The 26,188-nt window shown below is 39.9% G+C and overlaps 1 protein-coding gene across 1 annotated transcript in view; it reads left to right on the top strand.

The window, feature by feature from the left end:
- Positions 1-26,188, top strand: part of FANCC (FA complementation group C) — a 333,078-nt gene that overhangs the window by 258,233 nt on the left and 48,657 nt on the right. Inside the window, exons 9-10 of the mRNA XM_077299602.1 lie at positions 11,376-11,428; positions 22,028-22,127. Coding sequence (XP_077155717.1) covers positions 11,376-11,428; positions 22,028-22,127 — 153 coding nt within the window. The remainder of the gene's footprint in view (positions 1-11,375; positions 11,429-22,027; positions 22,128-26,188) is intronic.

The raw sequence follows: 26,188 nt of genomic DNA, 5'->3' as shown, positions 1-26,188 counted from the left end.
GATGTTCAGTTTCTCTTCCATTGAGAGCTCCTTTTACCACCTATAGTGGGTTCACAGCAACAGCTTCCTTATGCAGATGCTACATCTGGAATAAGCTCTAGACCTTGTACCTGTTTCATTGATGGATTAATGAGGGAAAAGCCCATGCAGCCAATTAAAAGCTTTTGTGATAATTGTCCTTTTACTTTTGGTCTATTTTAAAAGAGGCAGCTACATATTAAAGAGTTGTAATTCCTAAACCCTTACTCCAAATATGGTGTGAATATGCTAAAATTAAAGCTGAGTCAGCTATTTAAGCCCATTTTGATTATAAAGCTATATCATGAATATATTTTGGGAAACGGCTGAAATTCCAAAATTTGTGTCACTGTCCAAATATTTCTGTACCTAACTGTATACATATATACACTATCATCAACATTGAAATTCCGAAGTCAAGAAAGAAAAGTCATAGTTATGTTAAGAACAGGATTGATAGGCATTTTAATTATATGCAAATGATGATAAATGGGAACAAAGGTTTTAGAACATCTCAATTCATTCAGTATATAGTATGAGTGCAATGCGCCTAAATAAACACACTTAAACGCCTTAGCTTCTATCAACGAGTTTATTAATGGTTGTCTGATGAACGTTCTGCCATTCTAAATGCGTTTGTGCATACAAACCATCAAGATTCGAGGCTGGCTGCTCCCATTCCGGTTACTGACCAATAAGGTCCCAGATGTGTTCAATGGGAGACATGTCTGGAGACGCTGCAGGGCATGGTAGCACATTTAGGCCATGCACACTGCTCACAGTAGCACATGCAACATGTGACCTGGTGACTAGTAAGCAGTGGAATGGGTTTATTTTGTTAACTTTGCTTGTCCTACACCCATGCCATAGACTTTAACCCTTTTACGATCTTGGATTTATCCATACATCCAGCTCGGCTGTTACTAACCTTGGATGTATGGATACGTCATATCTTTAAGAGGCACCGTGGCCGAAGTCTGAGTGATGACATCCATGTGCCTACTGATTCTGTCAGCAAGGGCGCATGGAGTCATCGTCCTGCGGGTTGGTGACGCCCCCCGCAATTAAAATTACTGTGATTGGTTGTTCAATTCTGAACAGCCAATCGCTGTGTTTCTCAGCGTTTCAGGCAGATTGCCTAAAACACTGATGTCCAGCCTACAGTCGGTGCGGTAAGAGCACTAATCAGAGGCTAGATCCTAGCAACCACGGCGTCACCAGGGCCAGCTCTGATTGGTGTGATCAACGGTGTCTTTGATTTCACCAATCAGAGTGCACAGGTCTGATGTGACCCCACGATGACCTCCCTGTACTCATTCTAGCTGTGGATTTGTACAGGGCAGTCTGTGTCTGTCTGTGGTCCGTGCAGGGCCTTGTGGTGCCACAAAACCTGTGCTATCGCTCCTTGCTGCTGCTGTAAAAAATACTTCCTGATCCCTCCCTGAGACCTTCCTGATCTTTCCTAATCCATCCCGATCCCCCTCTACCCCCCGCAACCCCCCTTATGTCTTCGAGCATTAATTATTACTTAATCGCTGACCAGTACTTGATCGCTCGATTTTTGGTGATTTTTTTTTGTGCTTCCTTCAGCCGCCAAGCACTGATTACTGACGCAAATCACTCAACGTCCATGCTCATGGTTTTATATGGCTTTCTTGTCCCTATTTTTCTCCTTGCTTATTCCCAACATCCCCCCCTTTGCACCATCTCCATGTGTGCGACCTACAGCCGCCGAGCCGCTGATCAGATGCACACCACTGATAAGCACCTGCGCTATTTTTTTTTTCACCTTTTTGCATCACATCTGTGCATGCGTTCTACAGCCGTCGAGTGCTGGTCGGTGACTAACATCACTAAGCGGCCTCCGGTTGTGGTTTTTTTTGGTATGTGTGAAAAATAATTTAGATTAGTTAATAGTAGATTAGGGACAGTAAAAATATACTGTAGTAATCGTCGTCTACTACATTATTTTTTTACTGAATTGAGTTCGTTTCAGCACAGAAAAAAAGAATAAGATCTGTGCGTCCATCCTACAGTCGTCAATCACTGATGTACATCAGAGGTTATGAAGGGAAGGACACCCGGTTTGAACCCCTTGAATGTCCCCCTGTCCTGGGAGTAAGTTTGAAAATTGTGTGTGATTTGGTGCACCCACAGCTGGATCAAGGTTGTCACCTCTACGTAGTCCCTCTCTGTGCAAGCTGTCGCAGCCTATGGTACAGTCCACAAAAATCTAAAAGACACTAATTGGGCAGCTGCTCAGAAAGGGTGCGCGCAGAGCCCAGCAACAACTTGCTGGTGGTCAAGGACAAGATAGATGTGCGCCCAAACAGTAGTTTTCCTCCACATATGGAGTATCAGCGTACTTGGGAGAAATTGCACAACAGATTTTGAGGTCCATTTTCTCCTGTTACACTTGTGAAAATAAAAAAATGGGGCTAAAAGAACATTTTTGTTGAAAAAATAAGATTTTTATTTTTTACATTTTCACAACTCGTTATAATTTTCTGTGAAGCACCTGGAGATTCAAAGTACTCAGCACACATCTAGATAAGTTCTTTGAGGGGTCTAGTTTCCAAAATAGGGTCATTTGGGGGGTTTCCACTATTTAGGCACATCAGGGGCTCTCCAAACGTAACATGGTGTCCGATCTCAATTCTAGCCAATTTTGTGTTGAAAAAGTCAAACGGTGCTCCTTCCTTTCCGAGCTCTGCCATGCAATCAAACAGTGGTTTTCCCACACATATCGGGTATCTGAATGCTCAAGGGAAATTGTACAACAAATTTTGGGGTCCATTTTCTCCTGTTACCCTTATAAAAATAAAAAAAATTGGGTCTAAAGTAAATTTTTGTGAAAAAAAAGTTAAATGTTAATTTTTCCCTTCCACGTTGCATTAATTCCTGTGAAGCACCTGAAGGGTTAATAAACTTCTTGAATGTGGTTTTGAGCACCTTGAGGGGTGTAGTTTCTAGAATGTTGTCACTTTTGGGTATTTTCTGTCATATAGGCCACTCAAAGTCACTTGAAATGTGATGTGGCCCCTTTAAAAAAAATTGTTTTGTAAATTTTGTTGGAAAAATGAGAAATCGCTGGTTAAATTTTGACCCTTATAACTTCCTTAAAAAAAAAATAGTTTCAAAAATTGTGCTGATATGAAGTAGACATGTGGGAAATGTTATTTATTAACTATTTGGTGTGGCATATCTCTGATTTAAGGGCATACAAATTCAAAGTTTTTAAAATTGCTAAAGTTGCCAAATTTCCAATTTTTTTCACAAAAAAACACAGGTCGAAGAAATTTTACCACTATCATGAAGTACAATGTGTCATAAAAAAAACAATATAGAATCAGTGGGATACGTTGAAGCGTTCAGAGTTGCCTTATAAAGTTAAACTGGTCAGACTTGTAAAATTTGCCTGGTCATGAACGGGAAAACAGCCATGGCAAATAAAGGGGTTAATAGACAGCTGTAATCCTTTACCTCAGTGAGCTGGCATTCCAACTTGTTTTGACATAAATCAGTTTTAGGTGTATTTCAAATACCGTATATACTCGAGTATAAGCCGAGATTTTCAGCCCAAATTTTTGGGCTGAAAGTGCCCCTCTCGGCTTATACTCGAGTCATGATCGGTGGTGGGGTCGGCGGGTGAGGGGGAGAGGGCGCTGAGGCATACTTACCTAGTCCCGGCGATCCTGACGCTCCCCCTGCCCGTCCCACGGTCTCCGGGTGCCGCAGCCTCTTCCCCTGAGCGGTCACCGGCACCGCTCATTAGAGAAATGAATAGGCTGCTCCACCCCCCATAGGGGAGGAGCCGCATAATTCATTTCTCTAATCAGCGGTGCCGGTGACCACTAATAGAGGAAGAGGCTGCGGCACCGAAGACCAGCTGTCCGGGGGAAGGAGCGGATCGCCGGGAGCAGGTAAGTATGTCATATTCACCTGTCCGCGTTCCACACGCCGGGCGCTGTCTCCATCTTCCCGGCGTCTCTCTGCACTGACTGTGCAGGTCAGAGGGCGCGATGACGCATATAGTGTGCGCGCCGCCCTCTGCCTGATCAGTCAGTGCGGAGAGACGCCGGGAAGATGGCGCCGAGGAGCTGCAAGCAAGACAGGTGAGTATGTGTTTTATTATTTTATTGCAGCAGCACAGCTATGGGGCAATAATGGACGGTGCAGAGCACTATATGTCACAGCTATGGGGCAATAATGGACGGTGCAGAGCACTATATGGCACAGCTATGGGGCAATAACGGTGCAGAGCACTATATGGCACAGCTATGGGGCAATAACGGTGCAGAGCACTATATGGCACAGCTATGGGGCAATAACGGTGCAGAGCACTATATGGCACAGCTATGGGGCAACGGTGCAGAGCACTATATGGCACAGCTATGGGGCAACGGTGCAGAGCACTATATGGCACAGCTATGGGGCAACGGTGCAGAGCATTATATATATGGCACAGCTATGGGGCAACGGTGCAGAGCACTATATATATGGCACAGCTATGGGGCAACGGTGCAGAGCACTATATATATGGCACAGCTATGGGGCAACGGTGCAGAGCATTGTATATATGGCACAGCTTTATGTGGAGTATCTATGGGGCAACGGTGCAGAGCATTATATGTGGCACAGCTTTATGTGGAGCATCTATGGGGCCATAATGAATGGTGCAGAGCATTATATGTGGCACAGCTTTATGTGGAGCATCTATGGGGCCATAATGAACGGTATGGAGTATCTATTTTTAATTTTGAAATTCACCGGTACCTGCTGCATTTTCCACCCTAGGCTTATACTCGAGTCAATAAGTTTTCCCAGTTTTTTGTGGCAAAATTAGGGGGGTCGGCTTATACTCGGGTCGGCTTATACTCGAGTATATACGGTAAATGAAAAGTTCATTGGTGGGAGGGATTAGCTCATAAGTGGAGAAAAAAATGTACATTTAGGGTATGTGCACACATTACAGATTTGCCTGTGGAATTTTCTGCGCAGATTCTGCATCTCTTGGCAGAAAATGCAGGTAAAAATCCATGCGGATTTGATTCATTTTTTTATGTGTTTTTGATGCGGATTTTCATGCGTTTTTTTCATGCGGATTTGTAAGCGCTTTTTTTTAAGCTAAATAAAGATCTATTAGATAGATAGATCTACAAAATAGATAATAGATCTATAGTTGATAGATAGATCGATAGATAGAAATATCTATAGATGTATCTATCTATTATCTACCTATCTATAGATCTATCCATCTATAGATAGATGGATAGATAGAAAATACCAAGCCCGATGTTTAATAATAAACATAATAAAATGGTACATAAAGAGTTAAATAAAGACACACAATGCTTCAACGGATCCCGGTGATTCTGACATTGTTTTCTCGTGACATATTGAACTTCATGATAGTGGTAAAATTTCTTTGATATTACTTTCGTTTATTTGTGAAAAAAAAAGGAAATTTGGCGAAGATTTTGCAATTTTCCTACTTTGAATTTTCATGCCCTTAAATCACAGAGATATGTTACACAAAATACTTAATAAGTAACATTTCCCACATGTCTACTTTACATCAGCACAATGAACATTTAACTTTTTTTCCCCAAAAATTTATTTCAGATCCAATTTGTTTTATTTTACCAAGGGTATCAGGAGGAATTGGACCCCAAAGGTTGTTTTGCAATTTGTCCTGAATACGCGGATACCCGATATGTGGGGGTAAACCACTGTTTGGGCGCATGGCAGAGCTCGGAAGGGAAGGAGCACCATTTGACTTTTCAATGCAAAATTGTCTGGAATTGAGATAGGATGCCATGTTGCGTTTGGAGAGCCCCTGATGTGCCTAAACAGTGGAAAACACCCCTCAAGTAACCCCATATTGGAAACTGGACCCTTCAAGGAACTTATCTAGATGTGTTGTGAGAGCTTTGAACCCCCAAGTGTTTCACTAAAGTTTATAACGCAGAGTCGTGAAAATAACAAATCATTTTTTTCCCACAAAAATGATATTTTAGCCCCCAGTTTTGTATTTTCCCAAGGGTAACAGGAGAAACTGGACCCCAAAAGTTGTCATTCAATTTGTCCTGAGTACGCTGATACCCCGTATGTGGGAGAAAACTACTGTTTGGGCACACGTCGGAGCTCGTAAGTTTAGTAGTGGCATTTTGGAATGCAGATTTTGATGGAATGGTCTGCGGATGTCATGTTGCGTTTGCAGAGCCCCTGATGTACCTAAACAGTAGAAACCCCCCACAAGTGACCCAATATTGGAAACTAGACCCCCCTAGGAACTTGTCTAGATGTATTGTGAGAACTTTGTACCCCCAAGTGTTTCACTAAAGCTTATAACACAGAGCGGTGAAAATAAAAAAACATTTTTTTCCCACAAAAATGATTTTTTTTTGGCCCCCAAATTTTTATTTTCACAAGGGTAACAAAAGAAATTGGACTGCAAAAGTTGTTCAATTTGTCCTGAGTGCGATGATACCCCATATGTGGGGGTAAACCACTGTTAGAGGGCACAGCAGAGCTCAGAAGGGAAGGAGCACCATTTTACTTTTACAACTCAGAATTTCCTGGAATTGAGATTGGACGCCGTGTCGCGTTTGGAGAGCCCCTGATGTGTCTAAACAGTGGAAACCCTGAAATCCTAACTCCAACCCTAACCCCAACACGCCCCTATTCCCAACCCTAACCACACCCCTAACCCCAACACACTCCTATCCCTAAAACACCCCTAACCCTAATCCCAACCCTAACCACACTCCTAACCCGAACACACACCTAACCCTAATCCCAACCCTAACCACACCCCTAACCCCAACACACCCCTAACCCTAATCCCAACCATAACCCTAACCACACCCATAACCCTGACACACCCCTAACCCTAATTCCAACCCCAACCGTAAATGTAATCCAACTCTAGCCCCAACCCTAACCCTAACTTTAGCCTCAACCCTAACTTTAGCCCTAAACCTAGCAGGAAAATTGAAATAAATACTTTTTAAATTTTATTATTTTTTCCCTAACTAAGGGTGTGATAAAGGGGGGGTTGATTTACTATTTATAGCGGGTTTTTATGTTTGGCAGCTGTCACACACTAAAATATGTTTTTATTGCAAAAAATAGTTTTTGCATCACCACATTTTGAGAGCTATAATTTTTCCATATTTTGGTCCACAGAGTCATGTGAGGTCTTGTTTTTGTGGGACGAGTTGACGTTTTTATTGGTACCATTTTTGGGCATATGACATTTTTTGATCGCTTTTTATTCCGATATTTGTGAGGCAGAATGAACAAAAACCAGCAATTCATGAATTTCTTTTGGGGGGGGCGTTTATACTGTTCCGCGTTTGTTAAAATTTATAAAGCAGTTTTATTCTTCGGATCAGTTCGATGACAGTGATACCTCATTTATATCATTTTTTTAATGTTTTGGCTCTTTTATACAATAAAAACTATAATGAATTTTGCATCGCTTTATTCTGAGGGCTATAACTTTTTTTATTTTTTCGATGATGATGCTGTACGGGGGCACGTTTTTTGCAGGAAAAGATGACGTTTTCAGCGGTACCATGCTTATTTATATCCGTCTTTTTGATTGCATGTTATTCCACTTTTTGTTCAGCGATATGATGATAAAGCATTGTTTTTTGCCTCGTTTTTTATTTTTTTACGGTGTTCACTTAAGGGGTTAACTAGTGGGACAGTTTTATAGGTCGGGTCGTTACGGAAGCGGCGATACTAAATATGTGTACTTTTATTGTTTTGGTTTTTTTACATAAAGAAAAGTATTTATTGGAACAATATTTTTTCTTTATTTAAGAATTTGTTTTTTAACCCCTTCACCCCCGGAGCTTTTTCCGTTTTCGTTTTTCGCTCCCCTCCTTCCCAGAGCCATAACTTTTTTATTTTTCCGTCAATTTGACCATGTGAGGGCTTATTTTTTGCGGGACGAGTTGTACTTTTGAACGACATCATTGGTTTTAGCATGTCGTGTACTAGAAAACGGGAAAAAAATTCCAAGTGCAGTGAAATTGCAAAAAAAGTGCAATCCCACACTTGTTTTTTGCTTGCCTATTTTGCTAAGTTCACTAAATGCTAAAACTGACCTGCCATTATGATTCTCCAGGTCTCTACGAGTTCATAGACACCTAACATGACTAGGTTATTTTTCACCTAAGTGGTGAAAAAAAATTCCAAACTTTGCAAAAAATAAAACAAAACAAAATTGCGCCATTTTTCGATACTCGTAGCGTCTCCATTTTTCGTGATCTGGGGTCAGGTGAGGGCTTATTTTTTGCGTGCCGAGCTGGCGTTTTTAATGATAGCATTTTGGTGTAGATACGTTCTTTTGATCGCCCGTTATTGCATTTTAATGCAATGTCGTGGCGACCAAAAAAACGTAAATCTGGCGTTTCGAATTTTTTTCTCATTACGCCATTTAGCGATCAGGTTAATGCTTTTTTTTTATTGATAGATCGGGCGATTCTGAACGCGGCGATACCAAATATGTGTAGGTTGGGGTTTTTTTTTATTGATTTATTTTGATTGGGGCGAAAGGGGGGTGATTTAAACTTTTATATTTTTTTTATTTTTTTCACATTTTTAAAAACTTTTTTTTTTTACTTTTGCCATGCTTCAATAGCCTCCATGGGAGGCTAGAAGCAGGCACAGCCCGATCGGCTCTGCTACATAACAGCGATCATCAGATCGCTGTTATGTAGCTAAAATGCAGGTGTGCTGTGAGCGCCGACCACAGGGGGGCGCTCACAGCCACCGGCAATCAGTAACCATAGAGGTCTCCAGGACCTCTATGGTTACAATGGAGGAGCATCGCCGACCCCCGATCATGTGACGGGGGTCGGCGATGCGCTCATATCCGGCCGCACGGCCGGATGCGGTAGTTAAATACCGCTGTCTGCGTTTGACAGCGGCATTTAACTAGTTAATAGCGGCGGGTGATCGCGATTTCACCCGCCGCTATTGCGCGCACATGTCAGCTGTAAAAAATAGCTGACATGTCGCGACTTTGATGTGCGCTCACCGCCGGAGCGCACATCAAAGCGGGGGTCCCGACATGTGACGTACTATTCCGTCACATGTCGGGAAGGGGTTAAAATATTTTTACACATGCTAATATTTTTTTTCCACTTTTTTACATTGTCCCAGGGTGGGACATCACTATATAGTGTCAGATCGCTGATCTGACACTTTGCAGAGCACTGTGTCAGATCAGCAATCTGACAGGCAGTGCAGGAGGCTTGCGGCGCCTGCTCTCAGCAGGCACTGACAAGCCACCTCCCTACAGGACCCGGAAGGACCCGGCGGTTATCTTGGATATGGGGCCTGCAGGGAGGAAAAGCAAGAGACCCTCGGAACAACGCGATCACATTGCGTTGTTCTGAGGGTCTCAGGGAAGCACGCAGGAAGCCCCCTCCCTGCATGATGTTTCCCTATGCCATCGGAACACTGCGATGTTGTTTGATCGCAGTGTTCCCGGGGTTAAAGTGTCGGGAGCGGTCCGTGATCGATCCTGGCACTTAGTTCCGGTTGTCAGCTGTGATAATTACTAATCCTATAGTTGTGAAAGTGTTAAATAAACACAGCGCCAGAATAAAGTATTTTATTGAAATAAAACACAACACCGTTTTGCCATCTTTATTGTTCTGCCGATCCATGCGACACCCTCGATCTCCTGCAAAAAAAGAAAAAATAATAAACCAACACAAATACTCCCTGGTCTGACGCAGTCCATTTAATAACGAGTGCCTGACAGCAATCTCCCCTATAGAGCTGTCACATCAGGAGATGTGACTGCTCTATAGGCCTCCAGTGACACACTGACAGGAGACAGTGGCTCCTGCAGTGTTATCACTGAGGGTTCAATGGGCTCTCACTTTACGGCACTGCTGCGTGAGAATTTTCCCACCATGCGGTGCTGCAAGTGACAGTATGAACTCTGCACTCAAAGCGGAGGAGTGATACAGTGCGGGTGATTACCTCTGTTATTGTGTCACCGGAGCCCCTGGAGAGCGGTCACATCTGCCGATGTGACATCTCACCACATGAGATTGTCGTGGGACACTCGTTATTAAATGGATTACATCAGATCAGGGAGTATACTGTTGGTTTATTATTTTTTATTTTTTATACAGGTGATCGAGGGCTTCGGGGACTAGGCGATTGGTGAGTATGTACTGTATGTTGTATGTACTGTGTGTGTGTCTTTTTTTTTTTTTTTTTTGTACACAGTAGCCGGATGATGCCTGCCTACACACAGCCCCACACACACACACAGCCCCGCAGACCTATGCACGCACACACAGACACACACAGCCCCGCACACACACATCCCTCAGATACACACAGACAAGCACATCTTCTCCGCCCACACACAGTCTCCGCCCACACACAGTCTCCGCCCACACACTTTTCCTCCTCCCCGATCTGCAGCGTTTCTCGCAGGCAACTCCGCAGCAAATCCACAGATCTTTTTTAAACCTGCGGTTTTGCTGCGGATTTGCCTGACTCAGTGGTAGTCAATGGGTGCCAAAACGCTGCAGATTCGCAGAAAGAATTGACATGCTGCGGAAAATAAAACGCTGTGAATCCGCAGCATGTGCACACCAAATGTCAATTTCCCATTGATTAACATTGCTTGTGCACTACACTGCGGATTTGATGCAATTCCACGCTTCCAAAAGCGCTGCGAATCCGCATCAAAATCTGCAACGTGTGCGCATAGCCATACTGTGGTAAAAAACTGACCAAATTCTGAACGTGCGCACATAGCCTTACATGATAAGATACATTGCAAAGTTTCTTATTTTAGCTTTGTACTATTGATCTATTTTAATTATGTTGAATTTACTTTGACCAGTGCAGAACAGAAATCAATAACCAACATTTCGTCTATATCCAGCCTTTGTAAGGTTTATCAGTTGGTTAGTGGTTGGAAGTGCAGAACTTTGCGGACCTTGTAATGAAAAATATATGTTGGTTATTGATTTCTGTTCTGAATTGATTGAATGTCACAATAAAAATTACAAAACAAGATCACCTATTTCTTCATTAAGTGCCAAAGTAACTTCACTTTGGCAGTTTGAGCAAGTTATCTGTTTGGTATGTTGAAGCAATAGTCATAATTTAAGTTAAAAAAAATTTAAAAAAGTCCCTGAAAGTATCCATATAGTTTAATCGTTGCTGATAGACTTGCCATTATTAATTAATTAATCATTTATTTTTTCCATGAAAGTTATTATATTATTATTATATTTTTCTAAAGCCAGAAGGGACAAAAAACTGTTTTGTGTAATTTTCTTCTTGTTTTCTTGTTTGCTCCCCAGCCTGCAGCTGCTTGTCACCTGTGCATATTCAGAGTAATTGAGGACTTTTTCAGGTAAGACATTGTGATGTGGAGCCAGCAGAATACCTTTCCCCAAGTTAATGCTTTTTCTGATGTGGTGTGGATGGGCATTAGTGGCCTTCATATTAACCCCTTCATGCCCAGAGGTATTTCAGCTTTTGCGTCTTCGTTTTCTGCTCCCCTTCTTCCAACAGCCATAACTTTTTTATTTTTCCAATATGGCCATGTGAGGGCTTGTTTTTTGCTGGACAAGTTGGACTTTTGAACAACACCATTGGTTTTAACATATCTTGTACTGAAAAACGGCAAAAAAAATCCAAGTGCGGTGAAATTGCAAAAAAAAGTGCAATTTCGCAGTTTGTTTTATTTTTACCATGTTCACTAAATACTAAAACTGACCCACCATTAGGATTCTTTCTACAGGTCATTATGAGTTCATATGCAAGAAAAAAACTCCGGCACACTCTTTCAAAGATTCTGACAGTTTATTATAAATTTTCAACAAAAATGTGGTTTCCAAGAATTAATCAAGTTTCTCTGAACATGGGCACATATAATTTCTTTTTCTCAACGTTTCGGCTAACAAGCCTTTTTCAAGAGATTACTTGTCCCTCTGAAATATACAAAAATACTTTTAACATCATATATAATTCAAACCCAAAAAAAAAGGAAAAAACACACTGGAGAGAACATTACCATCATGTCCTCCCTATATTATAGATTATGATATATAGAAAACTGTCCTCTGATCCTATTGAGATATGAGAGGCTTGTGATAATCAGACAAAGAAATAATGAACCTAGTACAATGACGGCAAACCCAGAAAAACAAACCTGAAATTAATCAAGAAGACATACCTATATATGCACTTTAACATGTGCAATCATATATATGGTTGTAACTAGACCAAAATCTTGGTGGATTCTATCTCTAAATAATAAATAAATAGAACGCCAGGCACATCACCATGTGAAAGAGAAAGTGGAAAAAACATACTTGTTGGTGCGCAGAACAGGATATGGAAATCCACTGTTAGGATAAATAGGCAAAAAGTGCAGCACAAGTCAGTAAAATGAGCGAAAAGGCACACATGTATATAGTAGGTGTGCATAGATAAATACCTTAATACATGTCACGCTGGAGTGAGGTATCCATACGGAAGACCGGGGAAATGTGACCGCCGTGCGGAAGGCATGTGACTCTGCTGATGTGTGAGCCGCTATTTACCTGTTGCGGTGAAAGTGGTTCCGGGTGAGAGTTCAGGTAAGTGCCGGTGAAAGCCGAAAGAGGACGGAAAAGACTGAAAGAAGCCGAAATAATACGCATGCGCAATGGAGAAAAAGCCTGGACTCTAAGTTCCACTCGTGTACTGCAAGATAAGAGAGAAGAACAGCTGATAAACATTTTGCTATTGTAACGGTCTATATATTCAGTACTTGTGCAGTGTATACATCGTGTCAAATAAAGAATACTATTATACTATTTACAAAATTATATTTAGGACTTCAACTAAAATAAATGGATACAGTAATATGTGATTGTACCTAAATTTGACTACCATATAGAGGGATAAAAAATGACAAGACACCCTCATATAACCCATAGTATTGATGAGTATGATAAATATAATTAATAAGAAATAATGATAAATAATATTCTAGTTTAATCAATTAAAACATAAGAGATTAATAAGAGATTAATATGAGACCTCATACTCCCTGTTTAGACCAAAGGGCGACAGGGTTTGTAGCGTATGAATCCAAAAGGATTCACGCTCCTTAAGCTTCTTAATCCTGTCACCCCCCCTCCTAAATGCTGGGACGTGATCTATTATTTGATACTTCAACTGTGCCACAGTATGATTATTCTGTATAAAGTGGGCCGGAATTGGCAAAAGAGTCCGCCCGCATCGAATAGTAGACTTATGTTTAGAAATGCGGTCTCGGACATGTTGGGTGGTTTCCCCAACATATCCGAGACCACAGGGACACTTTATAAGGTACACCACAAATGACGAGTTACAGGAGAAATGTCCTTTGATAGGAAAGCGTTTCCCGGAGCGTGGATGTGTAAAGGAGTCACCCTTAGATATGTTCGAGCATTGTTGGCAACTAAGACACGGGAAAGTGCCATTCCGTGGGGATGATAGAAACCTCTGTACCATACCCCTATTGCTGGGGCCCACATCTGCTCTCACCAGGTGGTCTCTAATATTAGGGCAGCGTTTGCTGCACATGATTGGACCTACATTAAACTCTCTCACTGTTGGGTATGCATTCTTAAGGATATCCCAATGTCGGGAAATGCATTTATTTATAAGAGGATTCAGAGGATGGTATGTACTGACAAAGGCCAATCTGGGTACCTTCGGTTGCACTGTAGGTCTGCCTACATCCCTTTTCGGTGTCAGAACGTGACCAGGATAACCCCTGCTCCTAAATTTAGTATTCATCTCTTGATGTCTCAAATTACTAGTCACAGGGTCAGACACAATCCTATCAACCCTATCGTGTTGGGACTTAGGTAGGGCTCTTTTGATGTGATGTGGGTGGCAGCTGTCATATTGTAGGAGACTATTTTTATCGGTAGATTTGACAAATAGATCCGTCTCAACATTTCTGTTAGTATTGATGGTGACTCTTGTGTCCAAAAAATTCATAGAATTCGGATCATAAGATAATGAAAACGTTAATCCCGGTAAACAGGAGTTGAGGTCTTTGTGAAAATTTAAGAGAGTATCAACGTCACCCGTCCAGATGAGAAAGACGTCATCTATGTAACGTCGCCAGAATTTGGCATGGGAGACAAAGCTGGAGTGCGTGTAGACGTGTGATATCTCGAATTGATCCATAAAAATATTAGCATAAGGGGGTGCCATGTTGCTCCCCATGGCAGTCCCCCTCTTTTGAATAAAAAATTGGTCTTCAAACATAAAAAAATTACGGGTCAATACCATGGTGAGGGAATCTTTACAAAATTTTAGCTGCTGATTGGAAAAGTCTGTATGACGGGTCAAAAAGGACATAACAGACTCAATTCCATCTATGTGTCGGATACTAGTGTATAGACTATTAACGTCCATAGTAATTAGTAAACAATTCATGGGTAATTTACCTATACTCTTTAAAGATGTCAAGAAGTCTGATGTGTCCTTCAGATAAGATTTGATTTTTGGTACAAGGGGGGATAGGATTTTGTCAAGCGTGATGGCTAATGGTGATAATAGTGATTCAGTAGAAGCAACAATGGGACGACCTGGGGGCTTTAACGGATGTTTGTGAATCTTAGGGAGAGTATAAAATACTGGTATTACTGGATGTTGTTTAATAAGAAACTCTCCTAGTTTTTTATCTGTGGTCCCCGTAGTTGTATGATAAGTCACTAGATCTTTAATTTCTTTGTTGATCTCAAAGGTGGGATTATAACTAATAGGCTGGTATGTGTCCAGGTCACCCAATTGTGTTCTGATTTCACTCATATAATAATCTCGATCTAATACCACTATTGAACCCCCCTTGTCCGCCGGTTTTATTACAATTTGTTTATTCTCTTTAAGGGATAATAAAGCCTTTTTCTCTTCAATGGTAAAGTTATGTTTTACATGATATTCACCCCTTTCTATGGAAGTCAGTACCTTCTTAATGTCATTTTTAACAAAATCTATATACGTCTCTACAGGATGGTAAAGATGTGGCGGTTGAAAGGAACTACGTAGCCGTAAATTTAGGGCATTCAAAGTAAATCCAGAAGTAGTGTGATCAGGTACACTGATTGCCATTTCTTTTGAGAAATGGGCTTTAAGTCTGACATTTCTAAAAAAACGGTGCAATTCCTGGTCCAACTGAAATGAGTTAAAACGAGGGACCGGACAGAAGCTCAATCCCTTCTGTAATACAGTCATTTCTGCGGGGGAAAGGCATACTGAATCACTATTATCACCATTAGCCATCACGCTTGACAAAATCCTATCCCCCCTTGTACCAAAAATCAAATCTTATCTGAAGGACACATCAGACTTCTTGACATCTTTAAAGAGTATAGGTAAATTACCCATGAATTGTTTACTAATTACTATGGACGTTAATAGTCTATACACTAGTATCCGACACATAGATGGAATTGAGTCTGTTATGTCCTTTTTGACCCGTCATACAGACTTTTCCAATCAGCAGCTAAAATTTTGTAAAGATTCCCTCACCATGGTATTGACCCGTAATTTTTTTATGTTTGAAGACCAATTTTTTATTCAAAAGAGGGGGACTGCCATGGGGAGCAACATGGCACCCCCTTATGCTAATATTTTTATGGATCAATTCGAGATATCACACGTCTACACGCACTCCAGCTTTGTCTCCCATGCCAAATTCTGGCGACGTTACATAGATGACGTCTTTCTCATCTGGACGGGTGACGTTGATACTCTCTTAAATTTTCACAAAGACCTCAACTCCTGTTTACCGGGATTAACGTTTTCATTATCTTATGATCCGAATTCTATGAATTTTTTGGACACAAGAGTCACCATCAATACTAACAGAAATGTTGAGACGGATCTATTTGTCAAATCTACCGATAAAAATAGTCTCCTACAATATGACAGCTGCCACCCACATCACATCAAAAGAGCCCTACCTAAGTCCCAACACGATAGGGTTGATAGGATTGTGTCTGACCCTGTGACTAGTAATTTGAGACATCAAGAGATGAATACTAAATTTAGGAGCAGGGGTTATCCTGGTCACGTTCTGACACCGAAAAGGGATGTAGGCAGACCTACAGTGCAACCGAAGGTACCCAGATTGGCCTTTGTCAGTACATACCATCCTCTGAATCCTCTTATAAATAAATGCATTTCCCGACATTGGGATATCCTTAAGAATGCATACCCAACAGTGAGAGAGTTTAATGTAGGTCCAATCATGTGCAGCAAACGCTGCCCTAATATTAGAGACCACCTGGTGAGAGCAGATGTGGGCCCCAGCAATAGGGGTATGGTACAGAGGTTTCTATCATCCCCACGGAATGGCACTTTCCCGTGTCTTAGTTGCCAACAATGCTCGAACATATCTAAGGGTGACTCCTTTACACATCCACGCTCCGGGAAACGCTTTCCTATCAAAGGACATTTCTCCTGTAACTCGTCATTTGTGGTGTACCTTATAAAGTGTCCCTGTGGTCTCGGATATGTTGGGGAAACCACCCAACATGTCCGAGACCGCATTTCTAAACATAAGTCTACTATTCGATGCGGGCGGACTCTTTTGCCAATTCCGGCCCACTTTATACAGAATAATCATACTGTGGCACAGTTGAAGTATCAAATAATAGATCACGTCCCAGCATTTAGGAGGGGGGGTGACAGGATTAAGAAGCTTAAGGAGCGTGAATCCTTTTGGATTCATACGCTACAAACCCTGTCGCCCTTTGGTCTAAACAGGGAGTATGAGGTCTCATATTAATCTCTTATTAATCTCTTATGTTTTAATTGATTAAACTAGAATATTATTTATCATTATTTCTTATTAATTATATTTATCATACTCATCAATACTATGGGTTATATGAGGGTGTCTTGTCATTTTTTATCCCTCTATATGGTAGTCAAATTTAGGTACAATCACATATTACTGTATCCATTTATTTTAGTTGAAGTCCTAAATATAATTTTGTAAATAGTATAATAGTATTCTTTATTTGACACGATGTATACACTGCACAAGTACTGAATATATAGACCGTTACAATAGCAAAATGTTTATCAGCTGTTCTTCTCTCTTATCTTGCAGTACACGAGTGGAACTTAGAGTCCAGGCTTTTTCTCCATTGCGCATGCGTATTATTTCGGCTTCTTTCAGTCTTTTCCGTCCTCTTTCGGCTTTCACCGGCACTTACCTGAACTCTCACCCGGAACCACTTTCACCGCAACAGGTAAATAGCGGCTCACACATCAGCAGAGTCACATGCCTTCCGCACGGCGGTCACATTTCCCCGGTCTTCCGTATGGATACCTCACTCCAGCGTGACATGTATTAAGGTATTTATCTATGCACACCTACTATATACATGTGTGCCTTTTCGCTCATTTTACTGACTTGTGCTGCACTTTTTGCCTATTTATCCTAACAGTGGATTTCCATATCCTGTTCTGCGCACCAACAAGTATGTTTTTTCCACTTTCTCTTTCACATGGTGATGTGCCTGGCGTTCTATTTATTTATTATTTAGAGATAGAATCCACCAAGATTTTGGTCTAGTTACAACCATATATATGATTGCACATGTTAAAGTGCATATATAGGTATGTCTTCTTGATTAATTTCAGGTTCGTTTTTCTGGGTTTGCCGTCATTGTACTAGGTTCATTATTTCTTTGTCTGATTATCACAAGCCTCTCATATCTCAATAGGATCAGAGGACAGTTTTCTATATATCATAATCTATAATATAGGGAGGACATGATGGTAATGTTCTCTCCAGTGTGTTTTTTCCTTTTTTTTTTGGGTTTGAATTATATATGATGTTAAAAGTATTTTTGTATATTTCAGAGGGACAAGTAATCTCTTGAAAAAGGCTTGTTAGCCGAAACGTTGAGAAAAAGAAATTATATGTGCCCATGTTCAGAGAAACTTGATTAATTCTTGGAAACCACATTTTTGTTGAAAATTTATAATAAACTGTCAGAATCTTTGAAAGAGTGTGCCGGAGTTTTTTTCTTGCATATGATTGTTTTCTCCTGAGCACCTCACAATCAAAAAGTGAGCACCCCCTTCATCGTGTTTTTTTTTTTTTTATTATGAGTTCATAGACCCCAAACATGTCTAGGTTCTTTTTTTATTTAATTAATGAAAAAAAAATTCCAAAATTTGTTTAAAAAAAGGAGCCATTTTTCATGATCTGGGGCTGGGTGAAGGCTGATTTTTTGCGCGCCAAGCTGATATTTTTACTGATACCATTTTGGTCTACATACGATATTTTGTCGGTATTTTGAGATGAGATCTCAGCGCCAAGATCTCCATCTGCGCATACGCCGCCCCCTGGCAGCCATTTTCCCGAAGTCCACCACATAGTAAACCATGTAAGTGTGGGGGCTCTGGGCTTTCACAACATGTTGGCGGAGCCCCCGCAGCAGCGCACATCCGAACACCCGCAGCAGCCCACATCTGAACACCCTCTCATCCGAGTCTGCGGCCTGCAGCAACGCTCCACTTTTGCCTCCTCCAGCTGGGAACCCGCTTCACCGTAGCCACCACCCCCGGTAAGCAATAAGACGTATGGCTTGTAAGTAGCGCACCATTTTATTTAAAAAAAAAAAAGCTTTTTTTCCTATTTTTCTCCTCAAAATTTGGGTTACGTCTTATAATCTGGCACATCTTATAAACCGCAAAATATGGTATACTACCGTAGTGTCTAAAAAGAGATAAAAAAACGCATACCCCTATATAAATCATTTGTAAGGCCACATCTAGAATATTGGATCCTCTTTTGAGCACCAGAACCTAAACAGACTATTGGAAATTTAGTGTCTCGTCAAAGGCACTAACTTGATTATTACATGGGATAGAAAGTGTCTCCTATGATGAGAGGTTAGAAAAGGTGGGCTTTTTTAGCTTAGAAAAAATCTATGTGTATAAATACATGAGTGGTTGATACAAAGGACTTGCACTGATTTATTCCTTCCAGGAAAGGGTTCTTTACAGCTAGAGCAGTCTGACATTGGAATGCCCGACCACAAGAGGTAGTAATGGCAGACACTAAAACAACATTTAAAATAGGGATGGATGCTTACTTCTTAATAAATTGTATTGTGAGTTATGAATAATATAATTGATATCTATTTGTATGAGAAAGGTTTAAATTCAAGAATCAATGTCTTTTTTTAACCCTATGTAATGATGATAAAAGCTGCAAATGCCTTTGCATTGGCAGGCTCACAAAAACTATATACATTGCCCACCTGTCTGCACAGTTTACGGTGTATACAATAAATGTATTACACACTTCTCAGGTCCTTGAAGTGTTGAAATAACTAATGTACTATAGATTTTATTTAAACAGATTGTCAATGTTTTTTCTGGTTCCTATTTTTGTACTAAGATAAACAATTTTCCACAAATGGTGTAAAATTGACCTAAAAATGCTTACAGGTGATTCTACACTAAAAAAATGTTTTCAAATCCATCAATCCCCTTATGGTACATGTTCCTTGTATTGAACTTTAAGAACATATTGATTTTCATTTCCTTTAAACTTGACAATGTGGGCTAACATTTTTCCTTTTCTTGTTTTAGGTGATCTGAATGTACTATAGCAATACCTCAATCACAAAAATCTAATTATATAAGCCATTGAAACACAACCTGGTACTTAGTTTTACTCCTTAAAGTAAACTTCTAAACATCCATGCCCTTTAAAAGCCTTGTTGATGAGTTGAGGTTCAATTCCTTAAACACCGACCGATTGCTCAAACCACAGGGTAGAATCATTCAGATTTTGCTTTACTGTGTGAACAGCAGTGAACACGCTTAATTGACAGTCTATGGGTTTGTACACCACCGTGCATACTCTCATGCAATAGCTGAGCACTTCTGGACCGTGGTTTGAGTGATCAGTGGGGGTATCAGGGCTTGTGCCACCACCAATTTACAAGATTATGATATATTTAATATTTATGAGTTTAATTACCCTTTAAGAAGGCAGCCAATGTTTAGGCTTACTGACATAAAGGGAATTTGCCACCAGGTTTTTCCCACCTCATCTGAGAGCAGAGCAGCATAATATAGGAAAAGAGACCCTGATTCCAGTGATGTATCACTTAGTTAACTGGGCGCAGCAGTTCTGATGCAATCAGAGTTCTTAGATGTATCATGAAGCAGAGCTGAAAAAGCTAACCACGCCCAAACTAGGCTTTCTATGTACATTGTGTACTGACAGTGAGCAGCTTATCAGAGGACGGGGCGCATTTAGACCACTGCTCACACAGCAGGTAGTCACAGCAATCATGATGTCCTTGTGATAAACCCTTCATTGTAAGTAAATAGCACACAGCCTGATAAGTGACATCATTGATTGCATTGTTTTAACCCATACCCCATTTGCTATGTTTACAGAACCTAAGTTATATGTCTTATTTACGTTGACTTTATTTTTATGTCCCTTTATTTGTTTAAAAAATTAAGAGGCTGTTTAGTCTAGCTCTAAATTTTCAAATTTTGAAGAAAAAATTCCAAACTTACTTTTTAGGACCCAATTTAACCCTGAAATGGTTCTTATGGGCCTTTATATTAAAACCTACCCGTATTTAGGGCAGCATCCAGCAGCATTGTACATAATAAGAAATATATCTGAAATGTTTCATTCCAGTGAAGCAAGCTAAAATTACCATACATTGTTAAAGCAGATCTATCACGATACATACTTAATACATTATTAAAGAGGACCTGTCACCAGATTAAAAGTGTCGAATGTGTGCTCTTATTTTATTCCTGCTACTCCCAAGTATGCAAATTTTTCTTTTTCGTTTTTTTTAAATGCACTATATGGTTTCAGTAAGAAGACATTTTTTGTTTAAAGGGGTTGGCCACTACTTTACATGTCCCTTTCATAAAAATGGTCATATTTCTGAAACCATGTACGTGATAAAAAAAAACAAAAAAACTTGGGAGTAGTTGGAATAAAATAAGAGCAAACATTCGACACTTTAATCTGATCAGATAGAGATCATGTAACCACAAGAATACCTCAGGTTACACCAGGATTGGGCAAAGCACGGTATTTAGTGCAGTGCTTACCTATGGCAGCAGAATACTCTGGATCCTTAGGAATAAAATAAGAGTGATAACTGACCACTTTTGATCTGGTGACAGGTCCTTTTTTAAATAGATGCCTTAGATCTGATTAAGCTGGTGTACTTTACTCTGAAAATGCGTGTATGACTGGCTGTAATAATTGTGAAAGTTTAAACTGTCATTAGAATTATTTAGCCTTTCTGACGTTTTTAAACTAGTTCCACCAGCTTCATCAGACCCAAAAGCTCTGATTAATGATGTATGGAGTTTGTACTGTGAATTCAGGTGACATTCTCTATAAATTATATCAGCCTAGTAAGGGCTGCCTTACATCTTTGCCCCTTTTTTAACTAATTGGTCATAAAATTTAGTCTGTCAGCAGGTTTTTGCTATGAAATCTAAAGTCAGCATGCTGTAGGGGTTAAAACACAGATTTCAGCAAAGCCTCTCTTCTCAAGCTCTGTGGTTTTGTTTGCAATGATTGTGTTTGCACCAGTAGCTTATCATTGCTGGGACACAGCAGCATGCGTCTCCTGGCCCGACACACCCCATCCTGTGATAGGCAGCTCACTGTCTATGTACACAGAGCCTGGTGTGGGCGGGGGCAGCTTCCTCAGCTCTGCTGTATTGATAAATCTAAAAGCTCTGACTCTGAACGGCTGCACCCAGTAATCTAAGTGATATGTGATTGGATTCAGTTTCTCTTTGCCTACATTAGGCACAAACATGATATTCAAGCAGATTCATTATGCTGGACTGGCTGACTGATTACATCCGGCAGACAATCTTGTCATATTTATTGTCAGTTCTAAGGTTTATTTCTACCAATAAGTTCATTTCTTCCTAGGAGTGTCATTTTGGAAAGTGGAGGAAACCATAAAATAATAACCATCACACGATTATTTACCAATTGCTTTATCCATGAATATTATAAGGACAATGCAAAGGTAATGTGAAACACTGTATATTGTTCACTGCTGACATTAATTTTTCAAAAATGTACCATGTCATTATTTATTACATTGCTATTGTTTTCCTCACTGTTTAACCCAGGCATTTGTGTTTTGCGCTACCTTAACAAAAACTTGAAATATAATGTAATATTATTCCAGATCAATGGGAAAACACAATTCATTTTACTTACTCATAAAATATTTGCATGACACTGCAAGAAGCGTATTTTAAAATCCTCATGAGATGGTACTTCACACCGGCTCGCCTTTCCCATTTGCCTTCTGGAGGGTCTCCCTTGTGCTGGAGAGGGTGCGGAGAGTACGGGAACTTGTTGCATATGTTTTGGAAGTGTCCAAAGGTGAAACCCTTATGGAGACAGGCCACAAAGTTAATTAATAACATACTAAAAGATAATATCATAGTCACCCCAGCAATGGTCTTATTGTCCCTACAATGGGAAAACGTTAGCACAAATGTGAGACCTATAATAATTCATATATGCTTGGTCGTTAAACAAATCATGGCCTTTCACTGGAAGAATCCAATTTTACCAGCTTTCAACGAAATAATAGAACAAATTAATTTACATAAATCATATGAAGAGAATTTTGCAAGAATAACTACTATGGGAAATATGACAAAAAATGGAAGAAATGGGTTGAGATATATTCTGAATTATCACACTAAGAGTTAAAGCGATATCTGTTGCATGCTTGTGAAGAGTACTTTTGCTAAAATTGTTAATAGTTGATTAGATTACAATTGTTTCTACACGGACGGCATGTCCACATTGTTTTTACTTTCTCATATCCTCTACCTTCCCTTCCTTTCCCACCCTCTCCCCCAATTGAGAAGCATATTGTTGACAAAATGCAATGTTAAAATTTCAAAATGTTTAATAAAAACTATTGGAAAGAGAAATATAATGTAACAATGTTGATGAACAGTAAGTGGACTAATTTAGAGAAAAACTGGAATTCCATGTTGTAGCTCACAGTTTTCTTTATCTTCGTAATGAAAAAAATACCTACTAAAATTGTCTGTATTACATCTTATGTAGCAAGACCAGATTATCTTGCTTCATTTTTACCAAATAGGCCAATGATTTTTAGTACTTATAAAATGTGGGTAATAGTCATTCATAAACTGCCTCAAAATCTAAAAGCAAAGTTATATTAGAATCCATGCTAAATAAAATGTATGGTTAGAGGTTGTTCACTATCCTAATCATGTAACTGGTTTTGCCATAAATTCCTCAGGATAATCCCCCTAATAATCCTCTTGTACTTTTACTGCCATTCTGTTGTTTTATGCCTTTCTGCATGATCCTGTGTCCTGGCATCGGCTCTGCGATCACATTCATCGCTTCCTCTTGAGAATCCTCTGTTCCCTTCTTACTACATTTCCCTTCATCCCTGGTGCTGGGCTGCAAGCCAGCAGTGAGCACACTCTCTATATCTCCTCCCTCTCTTCCCCCAGCACACAGCTTCAGCATGATCTCCTGTACTGGACCCTGTTACAGGGAATAGAAGTAATGCACAAAGCACCAGAACACCAGCCATGCCAATAAAGATTATCCCTTACTTCCCATCACTGATTGATAGATGGGATAGATAGATCATGGGATGATCCTACAGAGGAAAACATGTCTGCAGCATGCACAGAAACCGCCTGCGCTCTGCTGAATAGAGTCACGCCCACTCAAAAAGCCATGCCCACCCGTCATGTTCCAGAGCTCACCACAGAAGGGGATTTTAAAGTGACATCACAGGAAACAAGGAGATTCTCAGCCAGAGATCATGTGACCAGAAGAGCAGCTCAAGTTACAGAAAGATTTGGAAAAGTGTTTAGTAAAGTGCATATCTATGGCAGTTTGTTCACATAAAAGGGTCATGTAAAATAGTGGCCAACCCCTTTAAGTGTATGGACTTTGGCTTGCCAGCAGCACTGGTTGCAATCATTCTTTTAACCTCTTATTTTGTTATTGCTGAAGTAACAAGCACCGATTTGCAGTCATATTGGCATGAATTTTCTTCCTCAGGCTCTTTTCACACATCAGTTTTTTACTGTCAGGCACAATCCAGCGAATTTTGCAAAAAATGTATCCAGCTACGGGCATGCTCAGTGTAAAAAAAGGAATCGGTAGCCGGATTCACTGATTTCACTTCACGTTTCATCCGTTTATCGCTGGAACCATCGCTGGTCGTTCTTTCGCCAGACAGAAAAAAAACGTTCCTCTGTACATTTTCTCCGGCCGCCGGAAAACTAATTTTGGATGGATCTGGCAAAAAACTGATGAAACATTAGGCCATCTGTCGCAATCCAGTGCTAATACAACTCTATGAGAAAAAAACACATCCGGCGGAACAGAAAAACTAATCCGGAATTCGCCGGATTGTGCCTGACGGCAAAAACCTGATTGGTGAAAGTAGCTTCAGACATTGTTTTTTTGTGTGTTTTTGGCTATATTAACTTTCGAACTTTTGGCACATGAGCTAAAATATGTTTTGTGTCAAGTCAATCGAAAGTTTGATTGCTGTAGCCCCAGGTGCATTGATTCTTACACAAAAATTATAGCTGTCTACAAGTACAGTAGACAGATAACTAAATCCGTTAACGTGGCAGAAATGTATGCATCCTTGAGTCACAAATTTTAGTTTGAAGAGAGCACTATTTTTGTTGTTTGCTTTTCATGGTTAATACTTTTGTGCATACCAAATTTATATTTTTTTTCTCTGTTTAATTTTGTTATGCTTGATGTGAAAAGTACCATTAATGCTTTTCACATCAAATTTTTATTAACACATTTGGATTATGTTCCAGGAAAGCTGCCAACAAATACTCCAGACATGGGCATTTGCTTCTTTTATATGATGTGAAACAAAAATTTCCAACATCAGACTGGTATTTTATTTCTGCAATTAAATATGTTGTTAGTTATACTTTTCTTTCAAATGCCTTATATGCCACTTTTTGGCTTTTTTTTTTTAAATCCCTCTATAAAATGACAATGGAAGGCTTTAATGCCAGTCTGTGAAGGTCCTATGTGTCATTATCTTCTCTCATTGTTTCACATATGCATATCTAAAGCTCTCTTGAAACCACTTAGGAGCCTAATGTGTATCCACTAGATCTTCTCATTACCACTATTAACTTCAAATAGAGAAAAATGTTTGCACTATATAAATGTTTGCACAATTTTTATCTTTTCATTATACCATATAATCACACATAGATACAAATTCAAGCAGTGGTGAATTTTCACACCATTTGATAAAGCTCGCTTTTTCATATTATCATTGCATCGGATCCACATGGAGATGCTTTTTTTTTTCTTGTAAAAATGTACGGTATATACAGCTCTGGAAAAAATTAAGAGACCACTGCAAAAGTTTCAGTCTGTCTGATTTTTCTCTTTATAGGTATATTTTTGAGTAAAATATAAATTGTTCTTTTATTCTATAAACTACTGACAACATGTCTCTGAAGTTCCAAGCAATAGATTTTGTATTTATTTTCTGAAAATGAGAAATTGTCAAAATAACAAAAAAAAATGCATTGCTTGCAAACCTCAAATAATGCAAAAAAAAAAAAAAAGTTCATAATCATTTAGAAACAACAATACTAATGTTTTAACTCAGGAAGAGTTCAGAAATCAATATTTTGTGGAATAACCATGATTTTTAATCACAGTTTTCATGAGTCTTGGCATGCTTTCTACCAGTCTTCCACACTGCTTTTGGGTGACCTTATGCCACTCCTGGTACACAATGTAAGCAGTTCTTCTTTGTTTGATGGCTTGTGACTATCCATCTTCCTGTTGATTACATTCCAGAGGTTTTCAGTGGGGTTCAGGTCTGGAGATTGGGCTGGCCATGACAGGGATGGGATTTGATGTCCTTCATCCTTGATTGATCTAGCTGTGTGGCATGGCGCATTGTCCTGCTGGAAAAACCAGTCCTCAGAGTTGGGGAGCATTGCCTGAGCAGAAGGAATCAACTGTTTTTTCAGGATAGCCTTGTATGCAGCTTGATTCATACGTCCTTCGCAAAGA

Source organism: Ranitomeya variabilis, chromosome 1 (assembly GCF_051348905.1).
Source record: "Ranitomeya variabilis isolate aRanVar5 chromosome 1, aRanVar5.hap1, whole genome shotgun sequence".
Lineage (NCBI taxonomy): Eukaryota > Metazoa > Chordata > Amphibia > Anura > Dendrobatidae > Ranitomeya > Ranitomeya variabilis.
This window is presented reverse-complemented; position numbering and strand designations above follow the sequence as displayed.